The 27,419-nt window shown below is 44.5% G+C and overlaps 1 protein-coding gene across 1 annotated transcript in view; it reads right to left on the reverse strand.

Moving 5' to 3' along the window:
- LOC115090551 (protein mono-ADP-ribosyltransferase PARP12-like) overlaps positions 1 to 27,419 on the reverse strand; it is a 132,415-nt gene that overhangs the window by 22,356 nt on the left and 82,640 nt on the right. Inside the window, exons 6-7 of the mRNA XM_029599784.1 lie at positions 19,672 to 19,840; positions 13,156 to 13,276 (exon numbers count right to left, since the gene is read on the reverse strand). Of these exons, the coding sequence (XP_029455644.1) occupies positions 13,156 to 13,276; positions 19,672 to 19,840 (290 nt within the window). The remainder of the gene's footprint in view (positions 1 to 13,155; positions 13,277 to 19,671; positions 19,841 to 27,419) is intronic.

The following is a 27,419-nucleotide window of genomic DNA, read 5'->3' on the forward strand; positions in this document are numbered from 1 at the left end:
CATGAACTCCAGTAAGAATATAGATGCCCTGATCTAGTGTTGTGAATCTGTGTTGCGGGCTCCTGAAAGGGGAGGAGTTAGAAATCTGTAATGAATTATTATGATTGACTCCAAAGAAGGAGGAGTTAGTAGTCATTGATATAGTTGTGGTTGGATCTCTGGGCCGGTGGCAGATGACCACGCCCTCGGGAGGATATCCAGAGAGGGACAACCGGCTAGGCTTGAGTATAGAGACAGACACACATTAGTTCTTTTATTAAACAGATGATGAAGCCACCAGAGCTTTAGCCTATAATGGATTTCCTGCTTCCACATAGGCTCCTGCGAAATCCAGCGAGCTATGGTAGCCCGCGAAGCTGGTTCACCCTGCTTCCTTCTACCGTGAAGGGCAAACAGACAGTCCATCATTTGGACCTTTTCTGAAATTTCCAGATACCGCAACAAAAGTCTACTGACATTCAAATGATAGAAGAGGTGGAATTCTTCCACGTTCTTGTGCTTATCTAGGGATGGCATCGAAATGGACGGACTCAAATGAAACTCCGAGACTACCTTGGGCAAGAAGGATGGAACGGTATGAAGCTGTAATGTTCCTGGAGTCAGCCGGAGGAATGGTTCCCGAAACAACAATGCCTGCAGTTCAGAGATGTGATGTGCCGAGCATATAGCCACCAGGGACACAGTTTTCAAGGTTAATAAATGCAAGGAAAGACTGCGCAGCAGCAGCCAAAAGGAGAGCCCTGTCAAAAATTCCAATACTAGATTAGGATTCCATAAGGGAACTGGCCACCATAGAGGTGGCCGGAGGTACTTCACCCATTTCAGAAAATGGGCCACGTCCAGATGAGGCGACAGGCGGGTTCCGTTCACCTTGCCCCTGAAACTGGAGACAGCTGCTACCTGGAACTTCAAGGAGATAAGTGTTACCTTTTATGCAAGCTGTCTTGTAAAAAATTCCAGAATTAGTGTTTTTTTGACCGCCCGAGGGGGGACACTGCATTCCTCACACCAGGCCTCAAATACTCTCCCCAGACCCGCACATATGCTAGGGACATAGAGAACTTGTACTTTCTATGGTAAAATTTCTTTTACCGGCCTATCTTCCTTCCAGCTTGTTGCAAGCTTCCAAGTTCTCTCCCCTTGTTGATTGTAATTTTTGACTTATTCCTACTTATTGTTATCTTTCGTTTACGTGGATTTGTTACTCTTGTTGTTTTTCCCTTTTGTTAATCTGTAAACCGATCCGATATGGTAATTTACTATGAAGGTCGGTATAAAAAACTGTTAAATAAATAAATAAAATAAACTTCCGAGCGCGGAGTAAAGTGGCAATTACTGTTAATAAACATGTGGATAAAGGTGAACCGGTAGATATAGTATACTTGGATTTTCAGAAGGCATTTGACAAAGTTCCTCATGAGAGGCTTCTAGGAAAAGTAAAAAGTCATGGGATAGGTGGCGATGTCCTTTCGTGAATTGCAAACTGGCTAAAAGACAGGAAACAGAGAGTAGGATTAAATGGACAATTTTCTCAGTGGAAGGGAGTGGGCAGTGGAGTGCCTCAGGGATCTGTATTGGGACCCTTACTTTTCAATATATTTATAAATGATCTGGAAAGAAATACGAGTGAGATAATCAAATTTGCAGATGACACAAAATTGTTCAGAGTAGTTAAATCACAAGCAGATTGTGATAAATTGCAGGAAGACCTTCTGAGACTGGAAAATTGGCATCAAAATGGCAGATGAAATTTAATGTGGATAAGTGCAAGGTGATGCATATAGGGAAAAGTAACCCATGCTATAGTTACACAATGTTAGGTTCCATATTAGGTGCTACAACCCAAGAAAGAGATCTAGAACATAAGAACATAAGAACATAAGTAAATGCCATACTGGGTCAGACCAAGGGTCCATCAAGCCCAGCATCCTGTTTCCAACAGTGGCCAATCCAGGCCATAAGAACCTGGCAAGTACCCAAAAACTAAGTCTATTCCATGTAACCATTGCTAATGGCAGTGGCTATTCTCTAAGTGAACTTAATAGCAGGTAATGGACTTCTCCTCCAAGAACTTATCCAATCCTTTTTTAAACACAGCTATACTAACTGCACGAACCACATTCTCTGGCAACAAATTCCAGAGTTTAATTGTGCGTTGAGTAAAAAAGAACTTTCTCCGATTAGTTTTAAATGTGCCCCATGCTAACTTCATGGAGTGCCCCCTAGTCTTTCTACTATCCGAAAGAGTAAATGACCGATTCACATCTACCCGTTCTAGACCTCTCATGATTTTAAACACCTCTACCATATCCCCCCTCAGTCGTCTCTCTTCTCCAAGCTGAAAAGTCCTAACCTCTAGTCTTTCCTCATAGGGGAGTTGTTCCATTCCCCTTATCATTTTGGTAGCCCTTCTCTGTACCTTCTCCATCGCAATTATATCTTTTTTGAGATGCGGCGACCAGAATTGTACACAGTATTCAAGGTGCGGTCTCACCATGGAGCGATACAGAGGCATTATGACATTTTCTGTTTTATTCATCATTCCTTTTCTAATAATTCCCAACATTCTGTTTGCTTTTTTGACTGCCACAGCACACTGCACTGACGATTTCAATGTGTTATCCACTATGACACCTAGATCTCTTTCTTGGGTTGTAGCACCTAATATGGAACCCAACATTGTGTAATTATAGCATGGGTTATTTTTCCCTATATGCATCACCTTGCACTTATCCACATTAAATTTCATCTGCCATCTGGATGCCCAATTTTCCAGTCTCACAAGGTCTTCCTGCAATTTATCACAATCTGCTTGTGATTTAACTACTCTGAACAATTTTGTGTCATCTGCAAATTTGATTATCTCACTCGTCGTATTTCTTTCCAGATCATTTATAAATATATTGAACAGTAAGGGTCCCAATACAGATCCCTGAGGCACTCCACTGTCCACTCCCTTCCACTGAGAAAATTGCCCATTTAATCCTACTCTCTGTTTCCTGTCTTTTAGCCAGTTTGCAATCCACGAAAGGACATCGCCACCTATCCCATAACTTTTTACTTTTCCTAGAAGCCTCTCATGAGGAACTTTGTCAAACGCCTTCTGAAAATCCAAGTATACTATATCTACCGGTTCACCTTTATCCACATGTTTATTAACTCCTTCAAAAAAGTGAAGCAGATTTGTGAGGCAAGACTTGCCCTGGGTAAAGCCATGCTGACTTTGTTCCATTAAACCATGTCTTTCTATATGTTCTGTGATTTTGATGTTTAGAACACTTTCCACTATTTTTCCTGGCACTGAAGTCAGGCGTCATAGTGGATAACACATTGAAATCTTCGGTTCAGTGTGCTGCGGCAGTCAAAAAAGCAAACAGAATGTTGGGAATTATTAGAAAGGGAATGGTGAATAAAACGGAAAATGTCATAATGCCTCTGTATCGCTCCATGGTGAGACCACACCTTGAATACTGTGTATAGTTCTGGTCGCCGCATCTCAAAAAAGATATAATTGCGATGGAGAAGGTACAGAGAAGGGCTACCAAAATGATAAGGGGAATGGAACAGCTCCCCTATGAGGAGAGACTAAAGAGGTTAGGACTTTTCAGCTTGGAGAAGAGACGGCTGAGGGGGGATATGACAGAGGTGTTTAAAATCATGAGAGGTCTAGAACGGATAGATGTGAATCGGTTATTTATTCTTTCGGATAATAGAAAGACTAGGGGGCACTCCATGAAGTTAGCATGGGAGGCATTTGATTTCAACAATGCCATTCACAAATATAATCCTACTTTATACTGGGAGACCGGTAAGGTGGTAATGAGAGGGGAGATCACTTCTTTTTTGATCGCTTGATCTAAGGTCTTGCATAAAAAGATCACTGATTTGGAGGCATGATTAAATGTGACAAAACAAAAGCTGGTACATAATACTGAACAATTTAGAGAAGAGTATAGGGCAAGGTGGTGCCAAGGTGGTGACCTGGATTGCAAACTGGTTGACGGACAGAAAACAATGTGTGATGGTAAATGGAACTTACTCTGAAGAGAGAGCGGTGTTGAGGGGAGTGCCGCAGGGATCGGTGTTGGGACCGGTCCTGTTCAATATCTTTGTGAGTGACACTGCGGACGGGATAGAAGGTAAGGTTTGTCTTTTTGCGGATGACACTAAGATCTGCAACAGAGTGGACACGCCGGAAGGAGTGGAGAGAATGAGATGGGATTTAAGGAAGCTGGAAGAATGGTCAAAGATATGGCAGCTGAGATTCAATGCCAAGAAGTGCAGAGTCATGCACATGGGGTGTGGAAATCCAAAAGAACTGTATTCGATGGGGGGAGTAGGGCTGATATGTACGGAGCAGGAGAGAGACCTTCGGGTGATAGTCTCTAATGATCTGAAGTCGGCGAAACAATGTGACAAGGCGATAGCTAAAGCCAGAAGAATGCTGGGCTGCATAGAGAGAGGAATATCGAGTAAGAAAAGGGAAGTGATTATCCCCTTGTACAGGTCCTTGGTGAGACCTCACCTGGAGTATTGTGTTCAGTTCTGGAGACCGTATCTCCGAAGGGACAGAGACAGGATGGAGGCGGTCCAGAGAAGGGCGACCAAAAAGGTGGAAGGTCTTCATCAAATGACTTATGAGAAGAGATTGAAGAATCTAAATATATACACCCTGGAGGAAAGGAGGAGCAGGGGTGATATGATTCAAACTTTCAGATACTTGAAAGGTTTTAATGATCCAAAGACAATGACAAACCTTTTCCATTGCAAAAAAATCAGCAGAACCAGGGGTCACGATTTAAAACTCCAGGGAGGAAGACTCAGAACTAATGTCAGGAAGTATTTCTTCACGGAGAGGGTGGTGGATGCCTGAAATGCCCTTCCGGAGGAAGTGGTGAAGACCAAAACTGTGAAGGATTTCAAAGGGCCGTGGGGTAAACACTGTGGATCCATAAAGTCTAGAGGATGTGAATGAAGAGAAGAGGCAAGGGGTAGCTTGCTTGCGGGAATGACGGCTACTACCTGGAGATTAATATCCTTATTCAATAAACATACACACAGTTAATGTGACTCCAATATTGCTCTATGCTTCAATGGCAAGAGGAAATGTGGAAAAAAGGATTTGCATCCACAAAAAAGCAGGGGAGTAGCTTGCTTGTTACGGTGGTTACTACCCCAAATCAAATAAGCCCGATACTTCACTTTCAATGCACATCCAGCATAGCTCTCTCCTTCAACGGCAGAGAGAATGAAGAAAAGATGATTTATATCAGCATCAACCAACAAGGAATAAATTACATTGTCTGGGTAAACAAATAAGCATGGGTGTAGCTGGCTTGTTATGGTGGCTACTACCCCGAATCAATTAAGCATGATACTTGACTTGGAATAAGTATCCAGCGCAGCTCACTGCTTCAGCAACAGATGGAATTAAGTAAAGAGGATTTTTATTCAGACAACCAACAATGGCTGAATTGCACATGCAGGATAAACAAACGGGAGTAGCTTGCTTATTATGGTGGTTACTACCCCAAACCAATTAGCTAGATACTTCACTTAGATGCAGCTCCAGCACTGCTGTCTGCATTGATGGTGGGGGTGGAAGGGAATTGGAACCAAAAAGTTATCAATAAGGGTCCTGACCTCAGCGGTCAGAGTAACAGATTATGAAAACAAATAGGTGTAAAAGCTTGCTGGGCAGACTGGATGGGCCGTTTGGTCTTCTTCTGCCGTTACTTCTATGTTTCTATGTTTCAAATGCTATATTACATCAAAAAGCCTTGAGGGCTATGAGTTATGGGGCACATCAGTTTTTCAAATATGGTAATAAAGCAGGTAAACGTCTAGCCAATTTGGTGAAAGACTTTTATTGAACAGTTAAAAGATGACAAGGGTAACCTCCTGTCTAACAGTCAAGTCATTTGTAGGATTCTCTGAGGATTCTACCAACAATTGTATACTGATGATAGAAGGGGGGGGGGGGGAAGGAAGAGGGGGAATTTTTTCACAACCTAGAAATTCAAACGATATCAGAAGTGCACCGAGATATGCTCAATGAGCCCATTTTGGTACTAGAAAGTTAATGTCATTAAGCATAGTAAGTCATAAAGCATCTGGTCCAGATGGTCTACATGCTGATTTTTATAAAATGCTCTCTGACCAGTTATCACAGCCTTTAAGGGATTTCTTTTTGCATGCCCAAAGAAAGGCTACATTTCCTGACAAATTCACCAGGGAATATATCACGCTCCTAGAAAAAAACAGGTAAGGATTTATCTAATCCGGCCTCTTATCGACCTATCTTAATTTTGATGCAAATTTATATGCTAAAATTTATGTGAATAGGTTAGGTACAGTATTTCCTTTGATATCTGGTACTCAAGTAGGATTTGTGAAGGGCCGTTCAATTAGTATAAATATGATAAAATTACTCATTGTGATTGAAGAGTGTTGAAAAAGACAGTGCCCTGCAATGGTAGTGGGATTTGACACGAGGAAGGCATTCAATGGAGTGTCATGGCCTTACTTATTTTCTGTGATGAAAAGATATGGTATACAGGGAGGGATCCTCCAAAACATTTCTTTTCTATATTGTAAGCCTAAACCGGCGATCATAGCTAATGGTTAGGTTTCTGAGGACTTCCTGATTCACAAAGGGACTAGGCAGGGATACCCTCTTTCTCCCCCTCCTTTATGTTCTTTCTATTGATCCACTATTAAGGAAAATTGAGGCTGATATTCAGATGCAGGGTTTTCAGCTGGGATCGCATGGGTTTAAAGTGGCAGCTTTTGCAGATGACGCACTGGTATTTATGTCTTGTCCACAGGACTTGTTGGAAGGGATTTTAAAATTTCAGGAAGTGTTTTGGGCTTTTTCAGGATTAAAAATTAATATAGACAAATCCGAGGCTCTGGAAATATTTGGTGGTTTCCAAGAGAAATGGAGTGGAAGTTTTCCTTTAAAATGGGTGGAGCATAAGATGAAATGCATAGGGATAATGATTTCTGATGTATAATGTGAAAATGAATAAACATATGCATAACAAAAAAGGTAAAAAAACAGGAGAAACCCAACTCCATGGGGTGGCGGGCGGGTTTTGAGAGGACTAATATCCTGGTGTCCTCGGAGAACTCTGCTTTCTCCAAGGACAAACAAGATCTTAGTTTTTACACATGGGTGAATCCCTAGCTACAGGCTGCTCCCCAACACAAAAAGGAGGCCAACTGACACCTAACCACCTTCTTATGTACTTAACCAGGTGGCATCGGGCACAACACCACCAATGCTATTTGGTAACAGAGGGGGAGACAGCCTAAACCCAAACAATGGACCCTAGGTTTGGAGAGTTAGGTCCTCACCTGCAAATAGGTTCCAAAGGACAGACTGGCCAAACCTACTGTCGCATCGGCCATCCCTACCTAGACAGTAATGGGATATGAATGTGTGGAGAGAACTCCACGTCACAGCCTTGCACATCTCCTTCAAAGGAATTGCTCGCAAATGGGCCACCGACGCTGCCATGGCTCTCATAGAATGAGCCTCGACATGGTCCCCAAAATGCAGTCCTGTCTGGGCATAACAGAAGGAGATGCAATCTGCTAGCCAACTGGAAACTGTCTGTTTGGCAACAGTAAAATCCAACCTATGCTTATCAAAAGAAACAAAAAGTTGGGTGGATTGTCTATGGGCTTCTGTCTGCTCCAGACAGAAGGCTAAAGTTTGTTTGTAGTCCAAACTGTGCAGTGCTCATTTGTCTTGGTGCGAATGAGGCCTGGGAAAGAATATTGACAGGACAATTGATTGATTAAGAAGGAAATCGTGACCACCTTAGGCAGGAACTTAGGGTGCATATGCAAGGCTACCCTGTCGTGATAAAATTTAATATAAGGTGGATAAGTCACTAAGACCTGGAGTTCCCTGACCCTGCACGCTGAAGTGATTGCCACCAAAAATATGACCTTCCAGGTCAGGTACTTCAGGTAACAGGTACGCAGCAGCTCAAAAGGAGCTTTCATCAGCTGAGCTAACACCACGTTGAGGTTCCATGACACAGCGGGAGGCCTTAGGGAAGGCTTCAATTGAAGCAGACCTCACATGAAGCATAAAAATATAGCCTGTACAGAGATGTACATGCCACCACAGTGTAGATGGAAATATAGCCATCTACACTGTGGTGGCATGTGCCAATTACACTAAGATGAACTCTAACAGAGTTGGTTTATAAGCTAGCCTCCGATAGGTATAGAAGGTAATCAAGCAGTTTTTGACTGGGGCAGGAGAATGGATCTAGGGCCTTCTACTCACACCATTCAGAAAACCTTCTCTTCAGTCCGAATAACTTTCTAGTGGAAGGCTTTCTAGAAGCCTCTAGGATTCGAGACACATCTTCAGAAAGAACAAGCAGCTACAGAATTAACCTCTCAACATTCAGGATGTGAGCAACAGAATCTAGAGGTTGGGATGCCATAGCCTGCCTTGGTCTTGCATGATGAGATCTGGGGAAGTCCCCAGACCTTCGGTCTCCAGATGGACAACTCCTGAAGAGTGGAAACCAGACCTGTTTCGGCCAATGAGGGGCTATGAGAATTGTAGTCTCTTTGTCCTCACAAAGCTTCAAGAGACTTCGCCACTAAGGGAATCGGAAGACATGCAAACAGTAGACCCTTGCCCCAATGATGGGCAAAGGCATCCAAGGCTGGTTTGCCGTCTGTCCTGTGAAGGGAGCAGAGCCAAGACACCTTCCTGTTGCAGGGGGTCGCAAAAAGATCTACATCCAGGCTCCCCTAGAGGTGGACTATCCGATTCGCTATTCCATGGTCCAAGGACCACTCGTGGGGTCTGAAGGCTTGGCTCAGCCTAACTGCTACCACATTCTCTGTCCCGGCCAGGAACATGGTCCTGAACACCATCCCGTGGGACAAAGTCCATGACCATATCTGGACCACTTCCTGACATAGGAGGTATGATCCCATGCCTCCCTGCTTGACATACCACATGGCAACCTGGTTGTCGGTTTGGATCAGAACAACTTTCTTGGACAGCCAATCTCTGAAAGCCCACAGTGCATAACTGATCACCCGAAGCTCCAGGACGTTGATTTGACAAGAACATTCCTGAGCAAACCGAAGACCCTGGGTGCCGAGCCCATCAATATGAGCTCCCCACCCAAGGGTAGGTGCAGCTGTGGTTAGTACAATTTGGGTGGGGAGACTCCGAAATAAGATCCCCTGTTCCAGATTGGAAAGTGCTGCCACAAGGACAATGAATCCCGGAGAGACGGGGTGACTTGGATGCAATCCTGGAGCCTCTAAGTGGCCTGATGCCACTGTGACCTCAGGGTCCACTGGGCTCTGCACATGTGTAAACATGCCAAGGGAGTAATATGGACAGTTGTGGCCATATGGCCCACCAGCTTCAACATGTGCCAGGCTGACACCTGCTAGCTCTGTTGAATCTCTGCCACAATGGATGCCACAGTGACCTATTGTGAAGCAAAAGGACTTGTCCTGAGACGTATCTAGCAGGGCTCCTATGAAGTCCAATTGAGGTGATGGGCTGATATGGGACTTTGGGTAATTGAGAACAAACCTTAGTGACTCCAACACCCGAATGGTCAAGCGCATGGACTTGACAACCCCTGCCTGATACATGCTCTTGACCTGTCAATTGTCCAGATACGTGAAGACATGCACTCCCAGTCTGCGTAGGTACCCTACCACCATGGCCAGGCATTTTGTGAAGACCCATGGGGCCGACGCAAACCCAAAGAGCAACACCCAGTACTGGAAGTGCGGTGTTCCCTCGACATATCAGAGATACTTCCTGTGACCGGGGAAGATCTTGATATGAGTGTATGCATCCTTTAGGTGAAGGAAGCACAGCCAGTCCCCTTTTTGCAAAAGGGGGATCAAGGTGCCCAGGGAAACCATCTTGAACTTTTCTCTTTTTAGAAACGTGTCCAAGGCTCTTATGTCTAGGATAGGACAGAGTCCTCCTGTTCTCTTTGGAATCAGGAAGCACCTGGAGTAGAATCCCCGCTCTCTTTGCCCTGGTGGTACAGGCTCAACCACTCTAGCTGATAAGAGGGAGGAAAGCTCCATTTGTAGTACCTCCTGATGTGCTACTGGCCCCCAATATGGGCACGGATGGCAATCTGGAGGGACACCCAATAGATTTACTTGGTACCCTTAGCAGACGATGGAAAAGACACACTGCTCTGAGGTTACAAGCTTCCTCCGACCAGAAGGTCCATTGTCCTGGGCTCCCTATGGCCCAGTTAAAAGCCCATCTCCAGAGTTGAACAAGGAGCTGGCTGGGGTTTGGGGGCTCTCTGCTACCTGGGACGGCTGCGGGAGCCCTAATGGTGTTGATGGGAGCAAGGAGGCGGAGGATAGTACTTCCTCTGGCGAAAGAAAGACTTCTTTATCCCCGGTCTTGATGGCCTCCTGGATGAGGAGACGGGTCCGGCGTACTGGCAGAGAGTTGCTAGAGGGTCTCATGGTGGTCCCGAAGTTGGGCCACAGCATCCCTCACCCTATCTCTGAAGAGATTTCCAGTACAAGGCACGTCAGGAAGTCATTCCTGTACCTCTGGGTAAGAGATCCGAGGCCCGCAGCCATGCCAATCTGCAGGTGCGGATTTCTGCTGCAGAGACTCTTGATGCCATTTCGAAAACATTGTAGTCACAGGGACTTCATGTTTTCTGCACTCCAGACCCTTGTGCACCAGCGATACGAGGGTGTCTTGCTTCTGTACAGACACAGCTGCTCATCCACCTCTTGCACCTGTTTCCAGATGTCCCATGAGTATTGCCTCATGTAGAGCTGGTAGGCAGAGATGCGGGCAATAAGCATGGAATACCTTCCTCCCAAGAGCGTCCATCGCTCTGTGGTCCTTCCCTGGGGGCACCAAGAAATGGTGCTTGGCACCCTTGAGGGTGGATTCGACCACCAGCGACTGGTGAGACAGCGGACACTTATCAAATCTGGCAGCCTTCTAGACGAGATGGGGTCTATCTTCCATCTTGTTAATGGGATGCACTGTAAAGGGGTGTTCCCATATCCTCAGCAGCAGCTCCTTAAGGATCACATGTACTGGGACCACCATGATCTCCTTAGGAGTCTCCATGAACTGGAGGATCTCAAGCATTTTATACCTGGCACCCTCCTCTGTTAAAAGTTGAAATAGGATGGCCTCCACCATCACAGTCACAAATCCTGCGAAGGTCATGTCCTCAGGCAGGGACTTCCTCTGCTCAACTGGTGGAGAAGGGTCTGACTGGAGACCATCAGAGAACATGGAGGAGGACTCCATCGGATCATCCCTCAAGGGGTCATAGCGGCCGTCATCCTCATTGTATGCTACAGGGGATGGGGCCCTGCACCCTGCACTGGTACATGCACCTTCTTCCAGAGGTGCATGTACCAGTAGAACTGGATGGGGGACTACAGGCCTCGGCATCTCTGCCAGCCTTGGTGGAGCTTCCTCCACCAGCAGGATCGATAAAGCACCAATGAGCACTTTGAAATTCTCCAGTAGCATTAGGATGACAAATAGCACTGGCTCTAGTGCCTTCGGTGCCACAGGCCTAATACCCTGCAGTGCCCGATCACTGCTACCTGGATTTGACGCTGCAGCTCCTCCTCAAACGTTGCCAATGCTCCAGCTCCTCCTCAAACATTGCCAATGCTAACACCGAGAAAGGAGGGGTGGCCATATCTTCTTCGGACCCACAAGGTTGATCGGCAACTGGCACCAGGACCAGTGGAGACAGTCACAGACTCCCGGCATCGATAGAAGATGGGCCTTCCTCACCATGGGGTCATTTCAGGGGCATCACGGCAAAAGCCAGCAGATCCCCGCACCCGGCATCTACAGGGACCAGTGCCGATGCTTCATAGGCTTCTCTCCATGCTTGGCCTGGTCTTTCCCGGTGCCAAGGCCTAAAAAGAGGAACCTGGCATCCTCGGCCCGGAAGAGATAGACAACGGTCAGTCTCCGGCATCCCTATCTGCCAGTAGCATCGACGGAACCTACGGTCCTGCCAATGTTGATGGCATGGTGTCTATCAGTGTGGCTCCAAGGTCCATCGATGCCAATGCTGTGATGCAGATGGCTTGGACTTCCTCGACCTTAACAGCTGATCCATATTTTGAGTCGAAGGCAACATCCCTTCAGGGTCTTTTGGGCACACAAATGACAACCCTAGATGTCATACAATATCCCCAGGCAGAAGACCCATATCTTGTGAGGATACATAATGGACATGGTCCTTAGGCACCAGGGGTATTGATGAAAACCAGACGTGGCCATTACAGAACAAAGGAAAAAGAGGCCGCAGACACGAAACAAAAGCTGCCGCGAGGGGAATCGACTGCAAAAGAAAATTTATCAGAAATGCCGAAAACTCTGACTAGGATACTACGGGGAGGCACTGAGAGGGACCCAGTGATGGAACGATACCGAAAACTGCGATGAAAAAAGTTTTCCACTAGGCCAGAAACAACCAATGAGAACTCAATCAGACCATGTGGCTTACAGCTCCACGGAAAAGAAGAGACTGAAGAGGGACCCCATATGGATGCGTGGTACAGGGCATGCTGGTCATGCTCAGTGTGCCTAGTCAAAGTCCTAGAAACTTTGACATAGGTTATCCGCATCGGGGCTTCATCTGATGATGTCACCGATGTCCTCGGAGAATAAGAAACGTCTTAGTTTCAACTGAATTCCTGAGAGATTCGGTGACTTGCCCAAGAGCACAGCATAATTCTCTAACCACAAGAGTGCACTTCCTCCCAAAGCAGCCCTGGCCTTGGCACTAAATATCAGATTATCAGGACAAAGTGTCTCTGATGTCTGAATATCAAGTCAGTAGGCAGTACGGTTCCCCAAAATAGATCAATACATCACACTGAAAACATTTTGTTTAATTTTAGCATGAATTGGCATTAACTGCTATTGGCAGTTGGAACAAGGAAGTCAAACACTGAGGTCGTATTTCTAGAGCAGGGCTCAGGCACACTAACAGGACAATATTGGGAAATTTGTACTGTATCTGCCTTTTTCTGCAAAAAAAATGGAGGATCTTGGTTTCCATGGTTGTTAATATGGCAACTTGCACGAGCAAAATAATATAGAAAATCTAATGAAAATACCTTTGAAACTAAGTTCATATTCTTGGACTCCGGCTTTGAACTGCAATGTTGAACATTCATCTGCAAGATAGGCTTTCTCCAGGTCACTACTGCACACTGTTGCCACAGGGTGGGTCTCATCCTATCAAGTCAAAGTCAAATGGAAAAATCTTAAGTTTCGTTCAATGAGAAAGTCAAAATGTACTTTGGTATAAAAACTCTTAAGACTTAGAAATTATGGGGGTCATTTACTAAGCCAACCTTTGTCCCTATCGTGTGGTGGGGCAAAGGTCAGCTGGCACCATTTTGAAAAATGGCACTGACTGATTCCAGAGCAAAGGGGCACTCTGGGTCCACCCTGGGCAATCAATGATTCTTTTTCAGGTATGAGGGGCTGGGAGTAGATAAAGGAGTCCAGAGGGGCCCAAGACCACCAGGCAGTTAATTTTTTGGAAGGGGGGGTTCTACTATGCAGAGTCCTTTGGTTGAAGTGGGGTTACTGCAAAGGGGAATGATTTAAGTAGGGGCCGGGGTGGGGCGGTGTGTTGCCATAGGATTTAAAATCTTATTTATTTTACTTTTTTTTTTTATTGTGGGGCCACCTCAGCAGGCAAGGGTCTACCAAGACTCCCAGGGGACATTTAGGTACTTGGAGGGTGTGTAGTTATTTTGAGGCTTGAACCTTGAACAGGCCTCCTGGAGATATTGAGATGTGTAATCAGCATCCCAATGTTCCTGAGGAAAAATAACTAAACCTCTGCGAAATGTGCTAAAATAACAGGCTGTCATTTTTCTAAGTCAGCTGTGCTATTTTATTTGCATTGAATAGCCTATGCATTAGCTGCTTTGTGTACATTAAGAAAGTTTATGCATGCAAATGGATGCAAAGCAGCTAAATTCATAGAGAGAAAATCTTTGAAAATACTGCATGATATAGTCATGATATGGCGATGGTGTGTGATAAACAGCGATATGCGTAGATATTAGAAATAGGTTTGGTAAGTTTATCAGTTTGAGCGCAATATTTCCTAGCATGTAGCCAGATGGACTCAGGACCAGTGGGTTATGTGCTCTTCTGCTAGCAGATGGGAGACGGAGTCAGATTTCAAAGCTGACGTCACCCTAGATATACCCCTGCAGTGACCTCAGCTCCTCAGTATCTCTCCATATCCTAGCAGATGCGGACACTATCCCACACACTAGAATAGTGTTAAGAATTACAGCAATTCAAATAAGCCTTTAAAGAGAGCATCGGCTGAGCATACTTGACACCATTATGTATGCATTTTACAATTGGAAGTGGGTGGCAACAAAGTGAATGTTATTGTCTGTTATTCATTTTATTTATTTTAATTATATATGTTTATTTTAAAATTGTAATAGGACGAATAGCTAAAGTTAAAATACCAAGTTTTTTATGTCTATTTTATTTTATTCGTATCAGCTGTAATTTTATGTTTTCTGTGAAGATTGTAAACTGATGTGATGGTCCTTTCCAAACACAGGTATAGAAAAATGAAATAAATAAATAAATAACCACTATTTATCACACGTTATATCCTTAAGTTTAGTAAAGCATTTATAGCCCCCTTGTATCCAAATGCCAACTTTTTAATACTGCAAGTTCGTGTTTGGCTAAACCCGGATGAAATAGCGGCATTCCGGGGTGGAGCGAGATAGGCTCGGAAGGAGTAAAGTTATCTGGGAATGTATTCCCAGACAACTTTTACTTAACCAGTGATATTCTTTGAATATTGTCGGTTAAGCAGCATTTACCAAGCAAGGAAAAAAATCCTCAGTGGCCACCTCGTGCCCGATCCTCCATTCCATTGAAAGATTGCTGAGCTCTGAGCCTCCCAGAATGAGATATTTAACATCGTGGACCTTTAGGCAAGAAAAGTCTTCCTCCCCAGAAATTAGAAAAAATAATAACTATAAGGCCTACAGCTTTAGGCCACTCTCCTTTCTCCCCTCCTGTGCTAAGACTGTCCTTACCTTCCTGCCCCACCTGCATCCCCCAAACATATGGAGACCAGGAGCTCAGATCTTACAACCAGCACCTGCTGCATCCAATCTTGCACTGACAGAAAGTGGCTAGTAACAACAACATGTGACCGCTATATAGAAAGATTCTACATTTTGTTATTCTCCTATATAACTGTGGTCAGTTCACATTAAGACCAGCATGTAGGAATGGCCAGCCCATCACTAGAGGTCTGTCACTAGAAGGGGCTTGAGAGAAGGTACCGGAAACCACTGAGTAAGTGAGGTCACACTGAAGCAAAGCTGTCTGGGAGATTTATTTCTAATATAGTTTAGGTTATTCACTCAGGGGCAAGCAATTAGTACACAGAGCAAACAACTGAAAAGGGTTTGCCTGGGGAAGAGAGGCAGGCAAGAGGAAAAGAGTGGCATGCTAGCTGGGAATTAGACTGCATCAAAGGGACTGGTAGGAAATGTCATTATGAGGAGTTAATGCAACCAGCTGCTAGGAAGAGCAGCAGTGTTTTGATATTTTATATATTTAAAAAAATCACAATCCACACTACCTACCATTCTAGGGGGCTAAAAGTGAAGTCACACACCCAGAATGCTGCCCACATTGCCTCGTTTTCTCCAGCTAAAATTTAGCCAGGAAGTGGGTGAAAATATTTAAATCTTGTTTTTCTTTTTTTTTTTTCAGGTAACTCAAAAAGTTACCCAGATGAATTCTTTGAATATTGACCTCCAAAGTATTTACCTGGGTAACTAAGGAGTTACCCAGTTAAATACCCACAGGTGAAAACCATCCCCTCCATCCACCTCAGCAGATAAAAGTACGCATCTGCTACTTTTAGCTGTGGGAAAAGGGGACAGAAACCAGTGTGATTTTCAGGATTCCTACCATAATTATGCATCGGTTTTATTTGCAGACATTTAGTCTAAGATGCTGGTTAATTTGAATATTTTGGTTACTCTGAAAATAATATTTGATTTGGACTCTCCCCAGCTGGCTCCACTATGTTGCAGTAAGAGCTCTGCAGGCAGGCTGGCATGCAGTGCGGCATAAGCGCACATTCCGCCACTTCCTGCACCGGTGAAGGCGCTGCCGTGGGGACCAGAGCGGGCACTTGTGCCGCCCCGTCTGCCTGACAGTCTCACTGCTGCAGACTGAAGCCAACCAGAGAAGGGAGAGAGCGGGGGCATGAGAAGGGGGAGGACTGAGCAGGCAGGCAGCAACTGGGCAAGCTGGGCCAGAGAGGAGAACAGGCGGAGTGGAGGGGAGCAGACCCGCTGACTAGCAGGGGAGGTGCGACTTTTGATTTGCTATTTTCTTCCATTTAAAATGGCATTCGTGTCACAACAAAACAAGACTTGTCTCAATCTCAGCAATTCAATACTGGGAAATCTTCACTCTGGTAATGAGTAGCACTGATTTAAGGTTTGATATGGCTATAAATGTTTCCATGGTATGTGTAAAACCCTTGCTCGGTCAGATCACTGGTCACTAGACCATGCAAAACTACTAAGCAAATGACTAGTTCTTTTACAGTTTCTATTTCGTCTACAAGACAAAATGTGCTTTAAAGTTCCTCCTTATTTAGTCAATGTCTACCAATCTGACTATAATGGCACTGCTGTACTATTTATTTTATTATTTACAGAAATCTGTGCAGATGCTGCATAGGCAAAGTACAAATATGGCACAAACAGCTGAGGATAGATTTAAGACAGAAGATTTTTCACACCTCTTACTATCAAATATGAAACTTTAATTAAAAATATGAAACAAAAAGCTAAAGACTAAGATCAGAAGGAGCAAAGAAACAGACAAGTTGATAACTGTTAGAAAAAGCTAAGCAGTGCTCTGCTTTTAGATCTGTTACCAAAAGCAAATGTCTCACTGATAGATGAGTATGGCCTTGACTTAGGAAGAGAGAATCCGGAGCCACTCTGCTAATATGCATCAGTCCAGCGATACACATTTGGATCGTTTCTGGGTACAGTCAAACCAATGTATTTGTGGTGTGGACAGATCTTCCCAAAGCACTGGAATGAGACTAACATGAGCTTGGAGACTTGCCTGTGCTATCCTGCCATCTGAAAGCCAAGTTTTAGCTAACTTTATGTTGACAGGAAGGACATGACTTCAACATAGCCCCTCATCTATAGCTATAAATTATGTTTTCCCCACTTAATTGAATTTGTGTAATAGCACAGACTTTTATGGCAGCAGTCTTCTACTCAAGCTGTGTGTGGCTCCTTCTAGATTTGAAGCTGCTACAGATTGAGAAACTCTTATTGTTTCTTACACCAAGTGCTACAAATATTGCAAAGGAGTGCTACAAGGAGAACTGAGAGCAACATCTATCTAGAATACTAAAAAATGGTAGAGGGCTTTGCATGGCTGGCAGGGTGCATATCTGGGTTCCTGTATGGAGAGTTTGTGATGTCATGAGGTTTCACCGAGTAGTCAGTACAAACACTGGATAGTTACTCACAATGATTGTTTGGTAAGACACTAGCAGAGCCAGCAGGATTGGTAACTTTTAAAAATGGCTAGAACCAGCACACACTCAGCTTCCAAAGACAACGAGGAGGAGTTGGCTACCCAATCAGTGGGGCTGGCAGGTTTATCCAGGCCTCAACAGCTGAAGAAATGGCAGAGACGGCAGCCCCCGAAATTTCTGGGAGACAGCCAGCAGTTAGCCAGAGAAAGAGAAGCAAAGAAAGGGCTGCAGCAGGGGTGGGAGAGACAGAAGGCAAGTAACAGGGGGAGAACTGGAAAATGAGATGGCTGAGGGGTAGAAAGATTGAATCTAGGTGGAGAGAGGAGAGGACTGCATCTAGGTAGGGTAAGAAGTGAAGGAGGAGAGTAGGGAGTGGAGGAAGAGAGAGGACTGCATATTTTCATGCATGCGGCAGTTTAGGGTAAAAGCCTTCGCTGGTGGTTTGAGTGATAAACAAGGGCATGATATTACAATAATTGACAAGTTGACCTTCTCTCTCCAAAAAAGAGGAGCCTTATATGACAACATTAGGATTCCATATTGGAAATATATGGAGGAGAGAGAGTCAGACTCTTAGGGGTAGATTTTAAAAGGGTTACGTGTATAAGTTATGCGCGTAACCCTTTCAAAACCCCCCTGCGCATGCTGAGCCTATTTTGCATAGGCTCAGCAGCGTGCGTAAGTCCCGGGGCTTTCCTGTGGGGGCGTGTCGTGTCGGCGCGTTATTTGCGGGCGTGGTTCCGGCCCAGGGGCATTTTGGGGGCATGGCCAAGGCCTCCGAAATCACTCGTGGGCCGGGGAATCGCGAGGCGGCGGCCGGCCAGCAGGCGTAACTTTCGCGATAAAGGTAGGGGGAGTGTAGATAGGGCTGGGGGGGGTTTAGGGAGGGGAAGGTGGGGGGAAGCAGAAGGAAAGTTCCCTCTGAGGCCGCTCCGATTTCGGAGCGGCCTCAGAGGCAACGGGCAGAGTGCGCCGACCGCGGATTTTATAAGATACGCGCGGCTACGTGCGTATCTTATAAAATCCGGCGTACGTTTGTTTGCGCCTGGTGTGCGAACAAAAGTACGTGCGGGCGTAGTTTTATAAAATCTACCCCTTAGGGAGCAAATGTCTTGAAGTGCTCTAGTTGGAGGAATGGCTCAATAATTCTTCTTACTCAGCAGATATTTTTCAGTTTGCATGTAAATGAAATTCGTGTTGGATTGTCTGTATTTTCTGTATTCTTCACATGTAATGCATAGCTCATTGTGTTTTTGTCTGCCTGTTATACAGTTAAAAAAAAAAGATGGTGGAAATATCCGCTCATCAGGGTTAAATGGACAACTCTTAGCAGCAATTCTTAAACTCCAGAGAAATTCTTATGGGCCTTCAACAGGGAACAAATCACCTCTGAATGGTATCCCTTCCTATGCAATTATGGCCTTGCAAGAGCTAGGCCATAAGACAGAATAGAGCTGGATTTTCCATGAGGATCAGCCCTTGGAACAATAGGCCTCAAGTCTGGAGGAAATGAAGGAGAACTGAATGGCACAGAAGGTCTGATGCAAAAAAAGAAATGAATTTGGGGGAAAACACTCTGGCTGGGGTTTTGCCCTGACTCCGCCTCCAGGACAAATTCTGGGGCTCAAACATGCCTGGAGCATAGCTAGCAGTCATAATGGGCAGGAATGTCCTGCAAGAAGAATTGAGGTTAACAATCAAGTGCTGATGTTGCCATGAATATGGTTGCAGCCCTGTACGGCCAAGAGCCTAAACGACTGAGCACAAATATTCTGATACTAATTCCCTGAGTTATGGAGAAATTTTGAAAAATTGAGTGAGAAAGTTGGTAGTCCTCATCTGTTTTGAATATTGAGTATAGGTATACATTGTGAGGAAATAATAGCCCCAACAGTAGGATTATTGATCTTCATAAATAAAGAGATGACATACTATTCAACTCACAAAAGCCTCACTAACAACCAGGATTTCACTTTTTAAAGAAGTTCGGAATGATGATTAAGCTTTCAGGCTACTGCAGTTAACAGATAGGCAAGAAAACACTCACTTTCTTTCCGTACTCAGTCCAGTGGCTGTATTCATCTTTCCAGTACCACAGCCATTCAGTAGTGAGAATAAAGTGTGGGGGTTTTGTCACAGACGATACTGTGGAAAGGCGTCGAATTTTAGCAGCACCACACGTCATACTTTGAAAATTTACACGCGGAACACCTATCCTGCAATGAAAAGGAAAAATCAGTGCCCTGCGAATGCCTCACCTAAAAAGGGAGATGCAAACTCTGGCATCATCTTTATTCTTTGGCGTCGGCGTGTTCCCCAAGTGTTAACACATAAGGTAAATCTTTAAATCAATGATTACAGAGTCTGTAATTCAGCAACTATTTAAATTCCAGGCAACACCTCATTAACTCTGACAAATAACAGATATATGTACAGACCTACTAGGTCTGTACTGAAGGCGGCAAATTTTCTGCCTCCCCTTCATAGCCCTGCAATCCTGGCCAGGACTTTGGAAAGCACCCTTCCCGCTGCCACTCTCTTCTCACCTGCTCCTCGGCTCCAGCAACGCTCCTGAAAGCACAGTGAGCATGGGGACTAAGCCTATACTCACAGGCCCTACCATTCTGGATTTTCATGCAGGGGACAAGGCCTGTGAGTGCAGACTTAGAGCCAGCACTCACTGCACTTTGAGGACTGCTGTTGGAGGCAGGATCCAGAGATGCCACGCATATTTTGGAGGTTTGCTTCTGGAGAGAGTGGAGGTGGGGACACCACTGATGGGGCAAATACATCCCTGGTGAGTCTCCTTAGGACAGCTTTTTTTTTTTTTTTTTTTTTTGAGGTGGGGCCTCCCAGAGTTTTGAAACTTTTTCTAAAAGAAAAAAACCAACCACTTTTGCAATCCTACAAGGGCTTTCTTTACAGTCTGAAATGAGGAGTAAATAATCTAACTACTCACCCTGTTACAAACCCTGTGGATAGATTTTACCCACTTGGTTTGTAGCCATAATCAAAGCAAAACTGCATGTGTAGTTTTGCTTTGATTAGTTTCCCTGGAAATAAATTACCCACAGAGATCTGCAGCTGTTTTCTCTGCAGGCAATTTTTCCCATCTAAAAGTGAAACTACATACGTTGTTTCCTCCCCCAACCAAACTATGCTTTCAGGAATTCCTCAAAACAAGGCAGATAAAAAGTACACACGTACCCATGGAGACAACTAATTTTCAAAGGGACTTCTGTGGGTAAAACAGTTCTTTAGTCACAGAATTGGCCCTTTAGAAAACTGCATGACAGATATGCATACAAAATCACAAGCATACACACTGTGAGGTCCATATGCCGCAAGGGGCAGTCTGGATGAGGGACCATTAGGTATCACCGCAGAACAGCGGAACTCGATCTTTCTCCAATTTAAAGGTAAAATAAAGGTAAAATTTCCTCTTCTAAAGAGTACTGTGCTCACAATAGGTAAGGCACAATCCACATCTACTAGGAGACGGAGAGATACTGAATGGCTGAGGTCACTGCAGGGGTATATCTAGGGTGATATCAGCTTTGAAACCTGACTCCGTCTCCATCTGCTAGCAGGGGGTCACATAACCTATTGGTCCTGAGTCCATCTGACTACACACTAGGAGATGGCACTTTAGAAAACCGCATGATCGATATGCATGCAAAATTACAAGCATATACACTGTGAGGTCCATATTCAGCAAGGGGCAGTCTGGATAAGTTATCTGAATAAACCTATCTATATAACATGAACTGGATATTCAGCAAATAAATCAAAGTGATTGGATAAGTTTATCCAGATAAGTTTAGGACTGCTCCACGGCGTGACCGAACTTACTCGGATAACGCTGAATATCAGTATTATGTGGCTAACTTAGCTCCACCCCAGAAAAGACTCTGGACCTCCTACGATTCATCCTGCTAAGTTTTTATCTGGATAACAACAGCCAGATAAGCTGGAGATGGTGAATGCGGTGAGAAACTTGGAAACTGCTCTTTCTCCGGCTAAGTCCCGAACGTAGACAGATAAACCATCATGTACGCATACTTTTACATGCGTACAGGAGAGGCAAGGGGGTGAATTTGGATGAAGTAGGAATTTACAAGAATATTTTTTTATTTTAAAAAGTATGTGCTTAAATTCTTTTGGTAAAATCTTTTTATTTGTTTTCATCCTGATATTAATGAATGTTGATTTATTTTACTGTGTATATTAATTTGTAAACCTCTTCGTGCAATCACTGTAGTCTGCAGGATATAAGATTTCTAAAATAAACATGTGAACCAAATAGTAGGTATAATTGTATTATTTCAGTAAGGCCTTTGAGATTTCAGTTAAGCCTCTGACAAAGTTCCACATAGGTGACTTATAAATTAAGGGCCTGATTTTCAAAAGCATTTACATGCTTAAAACTGGGTTTTAACCATGTAAGTGGGCTTTGAAAATTGCTACAATATATGCTATTGAATTGTCAATAGGTTTTACCCATGTTAAGTGCACGTAACAAGGGTAAATAGCTTTTGAAAATTGCTATAATTTATTACATTTACATGCATAACTCCTTTGAAAATTCACTTGAAACAGAGTGTTCTTGGTGTTGGCCCTAAAGTGACAGAATGGATTAGAAATTGGTTAAGTGAGAGGTGACAAAGGGTCGTAATAAATGGAGATCAATTCAAACAATTCAAGGAGGAAGGCATTACTAGCAGAATGCCACAGGAATCAGTCTTTGGACCAGTTCTTGACAACATTTTCGTGAATGACATTGCTGAAGGATTGTCGGGAAAGGTTTGTCTTTTTGCCAAGAATACCAAAATCTGCCACAGAGAAGACAGCCATGAAGGTGTGAAAAACATGAGGAGAGATCTAGTAAAGCTTGAGAAATGGTCTAGGATCTGGCAGCTAAGATTTAATGCTAAAAAATGAAGAGTAATGCAATTAGGATGCAAAAACACAAAGGAGAGGTACAGTATAGGGAGTGAAATTCTTCTAAGCGTGAAAGAGCAGATCTGGGGTGGTTGTATCTGATGATCTTAAGTTGGCCAAACAGGTGGATAAGGCAATGGCAAAAGCCAGAAAGATACTCGACTATATATGGTGAGGAATGGACAACAGAAAAAGGGAAGTGATATTGCCCCGGTATAGGTCCCTGGTGAAACCGCATTTGAAACACTGTGAGAATGCACCTTCAAAAGGAAACAAACAGGATGGAGTTGGTCTACACAGTGGCTACTAAAATGATCAGTGGTCTTCATTCTAAAGAATATGGGGATAGACTTAAAGATCTAAACATGTATATCCTAGAGGAAAGGCGAGATAGGGGAGATATGATAGAGACATTTAAATATCTCAAAGTTTCCATGCCAGGAGTAGGGCTTCTTTCAACACAAAGGAGGCTCTAGAACAAGGAGACAATGGATCAGGGTGAAAGAAGGTAGACTTAGAAATAATTTAAGGAAATCTTTCTTTACAGAGAAGATAGTGGATGCATGGAACAGTCTCCCCAGTGAGGTGGTGAAAACTAGAACAGTATCTGAATTCAAGAAAGTATGGGATAAACAGAGGGGATCTATGAGGAAGTGGTAGGGATTTGTAAATCTGAATTGGTAGGGATGGGCAGGCTAGGTAGGCTGTATGGTCTTTTTCTGCTATCACATTTTTAGATGCATGTAGTTTTGCCAGGATAATTTTCAAAAGTCTCATGCATACAAATCTGCTTTAAAAAACTGGTAAACATGCCTGATTGGATAATAAATATTTAAATAGGACAAGAGAAAAGTGATGTATGTGATCACCATTTTGAAAATATTCACCGAGACATCTGTCTGTCTGAAGTAAGTTTTGAGTGTTGGATTCTTTATCTCCGTTTAATATGGGTTTATTATTGAAATTGTGATTTTCAATATTGGAGAAATTACTTACCTGATAATTTCGTTTTCCTTAGTGTAGACAGATGGACTCAGGACCAATGGATATAGTGTGCTCCTGATAGCAATTGGAGACGGATCAGATTTCAATCTGATGTCAGCCCTAGTACATATACCCCTGCAGGACACCATGCTCCTCAGTATTCTCTTCGAAAAGCAATTGTGGATATATGTGTGACGGAATAACTTGAATAACTTGGTTAACTTTGATTAACTTGCATAACTTGGATAACTTGATTAACTAGAACTGGTTGATGTGGCTATAGCTGGAGACCGCCAGTGCCCTCAACCGAGAAATGCCGAAACCCGGTAGGTATGGGTGTCCTAATTAGAGGGAAGCTTGGCTTACCCATGTTTGTCTTGCTCTCGGGATTGTCACCCGAGATTTTCCTGTCGGCAGACGTGGACGGGATGCTGAGTCCATCTGTCTACACTAAGGAAAACGAAATTATCAGGTAAGTACTTTCTCCATTTCCTAGCATGTAGCAGATGGACTCAGGACTAATGGGATATACAAAAGCTACTCCCGAACCGGATGGGAGGCTGCCCGTGGTCCACTTAGTATTGCCCTAGCGAATGCTGTGTCCCTCCGAGCCTGAACATCCAGGCGGTAGAACCTAGAGAAGGTGTGAATGGAGGACCATGTCGCCGCCTGACAGATCTCAGCGGGTGACAGCATTTTGGTTTCCGCCCAGGACACTGCTTGGGCTCTAGTGCAATGGGCCTTGACTTGTAGAGGTGGAGGCTTGCCTGCCTCTAAGTAGGCCACCTTGATAACTTCTTTGATACAGCGGGCTATGGTTGCCTGCGAGGCCGCTTCCCCTTGTTTCTTACCGCTGTGAAGGACGAATAGGTGGTCCGTCTTTCGTACGGACTCTGTCTTTTCCAGGTATCTGACTAGGAGTCTGCCGACGTTAAGATGGCGAAGGCGGTGAGATTCTTCCGAGTCCTTATGCTCGTCTGGTGATGTTAGCGAGATGGCTTGGTTTAGGTGGAAGTGGAAAACCACTTTGGGAAGGAAGGAGGGGACTGTGCATAGCTATATGGATCCCGGTGTGAGCCTGACGTACAGTTCCCAACAGGATAGTGCTTGAAGCTCGGATATGCGATGGGCCGAATAGACTGCCACTAGAAATGTAGTCTTCAATGTTAGTAGTCGGAGGGACAGACCACGGATGGGTCTGAAGGAGGCTCCCGCTAGGAAAAGGAGGCGCTAGGGACGCGCTAGTGTCCCTAGTGCCTCCTTTTACCCGGATCTACCGCCGGACCTAATTTAAATACTGAATCGCGCGCACCAGCGCAGACTTTACTGTATCGGCCCGAATGTTTATAGCAGTAGTGATATTGAGGTAACATCTGCTTTAAAGAAACTGTCAATGTTAAGTCTTAAGAGCTATGATTGAGGATACCAAAACATCAGAATCTCATTAGCTCAATCTAGATATGTTTTTCTTCCATTTACACTTTTTTTTTTTTTTTTTTTTTTTTTTTTTTAACTGCATTGAAAAATATAAAAATGGATGGAAATTAGAAGAATGCTGCTTGAAAAACATTATCTGGGGCCCATAAGCCTTGAACTACTGTTATGTGATTTTATTCATGGCAGACAACTAGTCGTTGATGGTGGATTACCACCTGTATAACACCAATTTATAAGGAAATAAGCACACACTTGCACCGTTCTTTTAGGTTTCTGTTATAAGTACACACTTAACAAATATACAGAGGAGAAAGCACTCTGTAAGAGATACTTTTTATTTTACCATAGAGGAAAAAGGATTCCCTTGCCCCAAGCATTCACAATCTGATCACATTAACCCTTTAAATGGTTTGAGAATTCTTTTTTCCCATCGAGGGGAAACGATAATATACAGTAATACTCTACACATAAGGGATTCTATAATGGAGAAATTACTTACCTGATAATTTCGTTTTCCTTAGTGTAGACAGATGTACTCAGGACCAATGGGTATAGTGTGCTCCTGATAGCAGTTGGAGACGGAGTCAGATTTCAATCTGACATCAGCCTACATATACCCATGCAGGAAGTGCAGCTCTTCAGTATTCTTCTCAAAAAGCAATTGTGGATATATGTCTGTGTTAATAACTTGATTAACTTGGCTAACTTGCTTAACTTAATTAACTTGGTTAACTTGGACTGGTTGAACTGATTTCCAACTGAAGAACTCCAGTGACACCCAGCAACTATGGATGTCGTAAAGTAGGAGTAAAGTCTGGCTTACCTGTGCTTGTCTTGCTCTCGGGGATTGTCACCCGAGGTTTCCGGATTTTGGGGCAGCCGTGGGCGGGATGCTGAGTCCATCTGTCTACACTAAGGAAAAAGAAATTATCAGGTAAGTACTTTCTCCATTTCCTAGCATGTAGCAGATGGACTCAGGACCAATGGGTTGTACAAAAGCTACTCCCGAACCGGGTGGGAGGCTGCCCATGGCCCACTTAGTGTTGCTCTTGCAAATGCTGTGTCCTCCCAGGCCTGAACATCCAGGCGATAGAACCTCGAGAAAATGTGAATGGAGGACCATGTCGATGCCTGACAGATCTCGGCGGGTGACAGCATCCTGGTTTCTGCCCAGGACACTGCCTGGATCCTTGTGGAATGGGCCTTGACTTGGAGAGGTGGAGGCTTCTCTGCCTCTACGTAGGCTGCCTTGATTACTTCTCTACTCCAGCGGGAATGGTTGCTCATGAGGCTGCTTCCCCTTGTTTCTTCCTGTTGTGAAGGATGGACAGGTGGTCCGTCTTTTGTATGGATTCCGATCTTTCCAGGTATCGGAATAGGAGCCTGCCGACTTTAAGATAGCGAAGAAGGCATGAGTCTTCCGAGTCCTTGTACTCGTCTGGCGATGGCAGCGAGATGGTTTGGTTTAGGTGGAAATGAGAAACCACCTTCGGAGGGAAGGAGGGTACAGTGTGGAGTTGGATCCCGGTGTGGATCTAAGGATCGGTTCCCTACTGGATAGCGCTTGAAGCTCGGAGATGCGACAGGCTGAACGTATTGTCACTAGGAATGCAGTTTTCAAGGTCAGGAGATGTAGTAACAGACCGTGTGTTGGTCAGAAGGAAGCTCCTGCTAGGAAGCCCACTACTACATTGAGATTCCATAGGGGCCCCGGCCCCTTTAGTGGTGGTCGGATTTGCTTGACCCCTCTCCGGAAGCGGGAAACGTAGACTGATGCCATCCACTTTGGCTCTGAAGCAGGCCAGCATGGCCACCTGAACCTTGATGGAGTTGAGGGACAACCCCTTCTTCAAGCCATCCTGCAGAATTCAAGGATCATGGGGAATTTTGACTGTCCACGGAAGGATGATGCGTTCCTCATGCTAGGCTTCGAATATTCTCCATATTCGTATGTAATTTAGAAACATGGAAAACTTGCATGCTTGGAGCAAGGTGTCAATCGTTGCCCCAGAGTATCTACTCTTCTTCAGGTGAGTCCTCTCAATGGCCAGACTGTAAGAGAGAATAGAGTTGGGTCTTCGTGGAGGATCTGTCCTTGTTGGAGCAGGTCCCTGTGTTGAGGTAGACACAGAGGGTTCCCCCGCTAGAAGTTTTCGCATGTCTGTGTACCATGGCCTTTTGGCCAGTCCAGGGCCATTAGAAGTACTGGTCCCCTGTGGTGTCTATCTTGTGGATGATTCAGCCAGTAGTGGCCATGGGGGAAAGGCGTACAGCAGGTCTTCCTGTGGCCAGGTCTGGATGAGGGCATCGATTCCCTAGGATTGTGGATCTCGTCCGCGGCTGAAGAACTTGGAAACTTGGGTGTTGGACCGGGTTGCCAAAAGATCCATGGCTGGGGTTCCCCAGTGGTTTACTATCAACTGGAAGGCTGTT

The sequence above is a fragment of the Rhinatrema bivittatum genome, chromosome 4, assembly GCF_901001135.1.
Source record: "Rhinatrema bivittatum chromosome 4, aRhiBiv1.1, whole genome shotgun sequence".
Classification (NCBI taxonomy): domain Eukaryota; kingdom Metazoa; phylum Chordata; class Amphibia; order Gymnophiona; family Rhinatrematidae; genus Rhinatrema; species Rhinatrema bivittatum.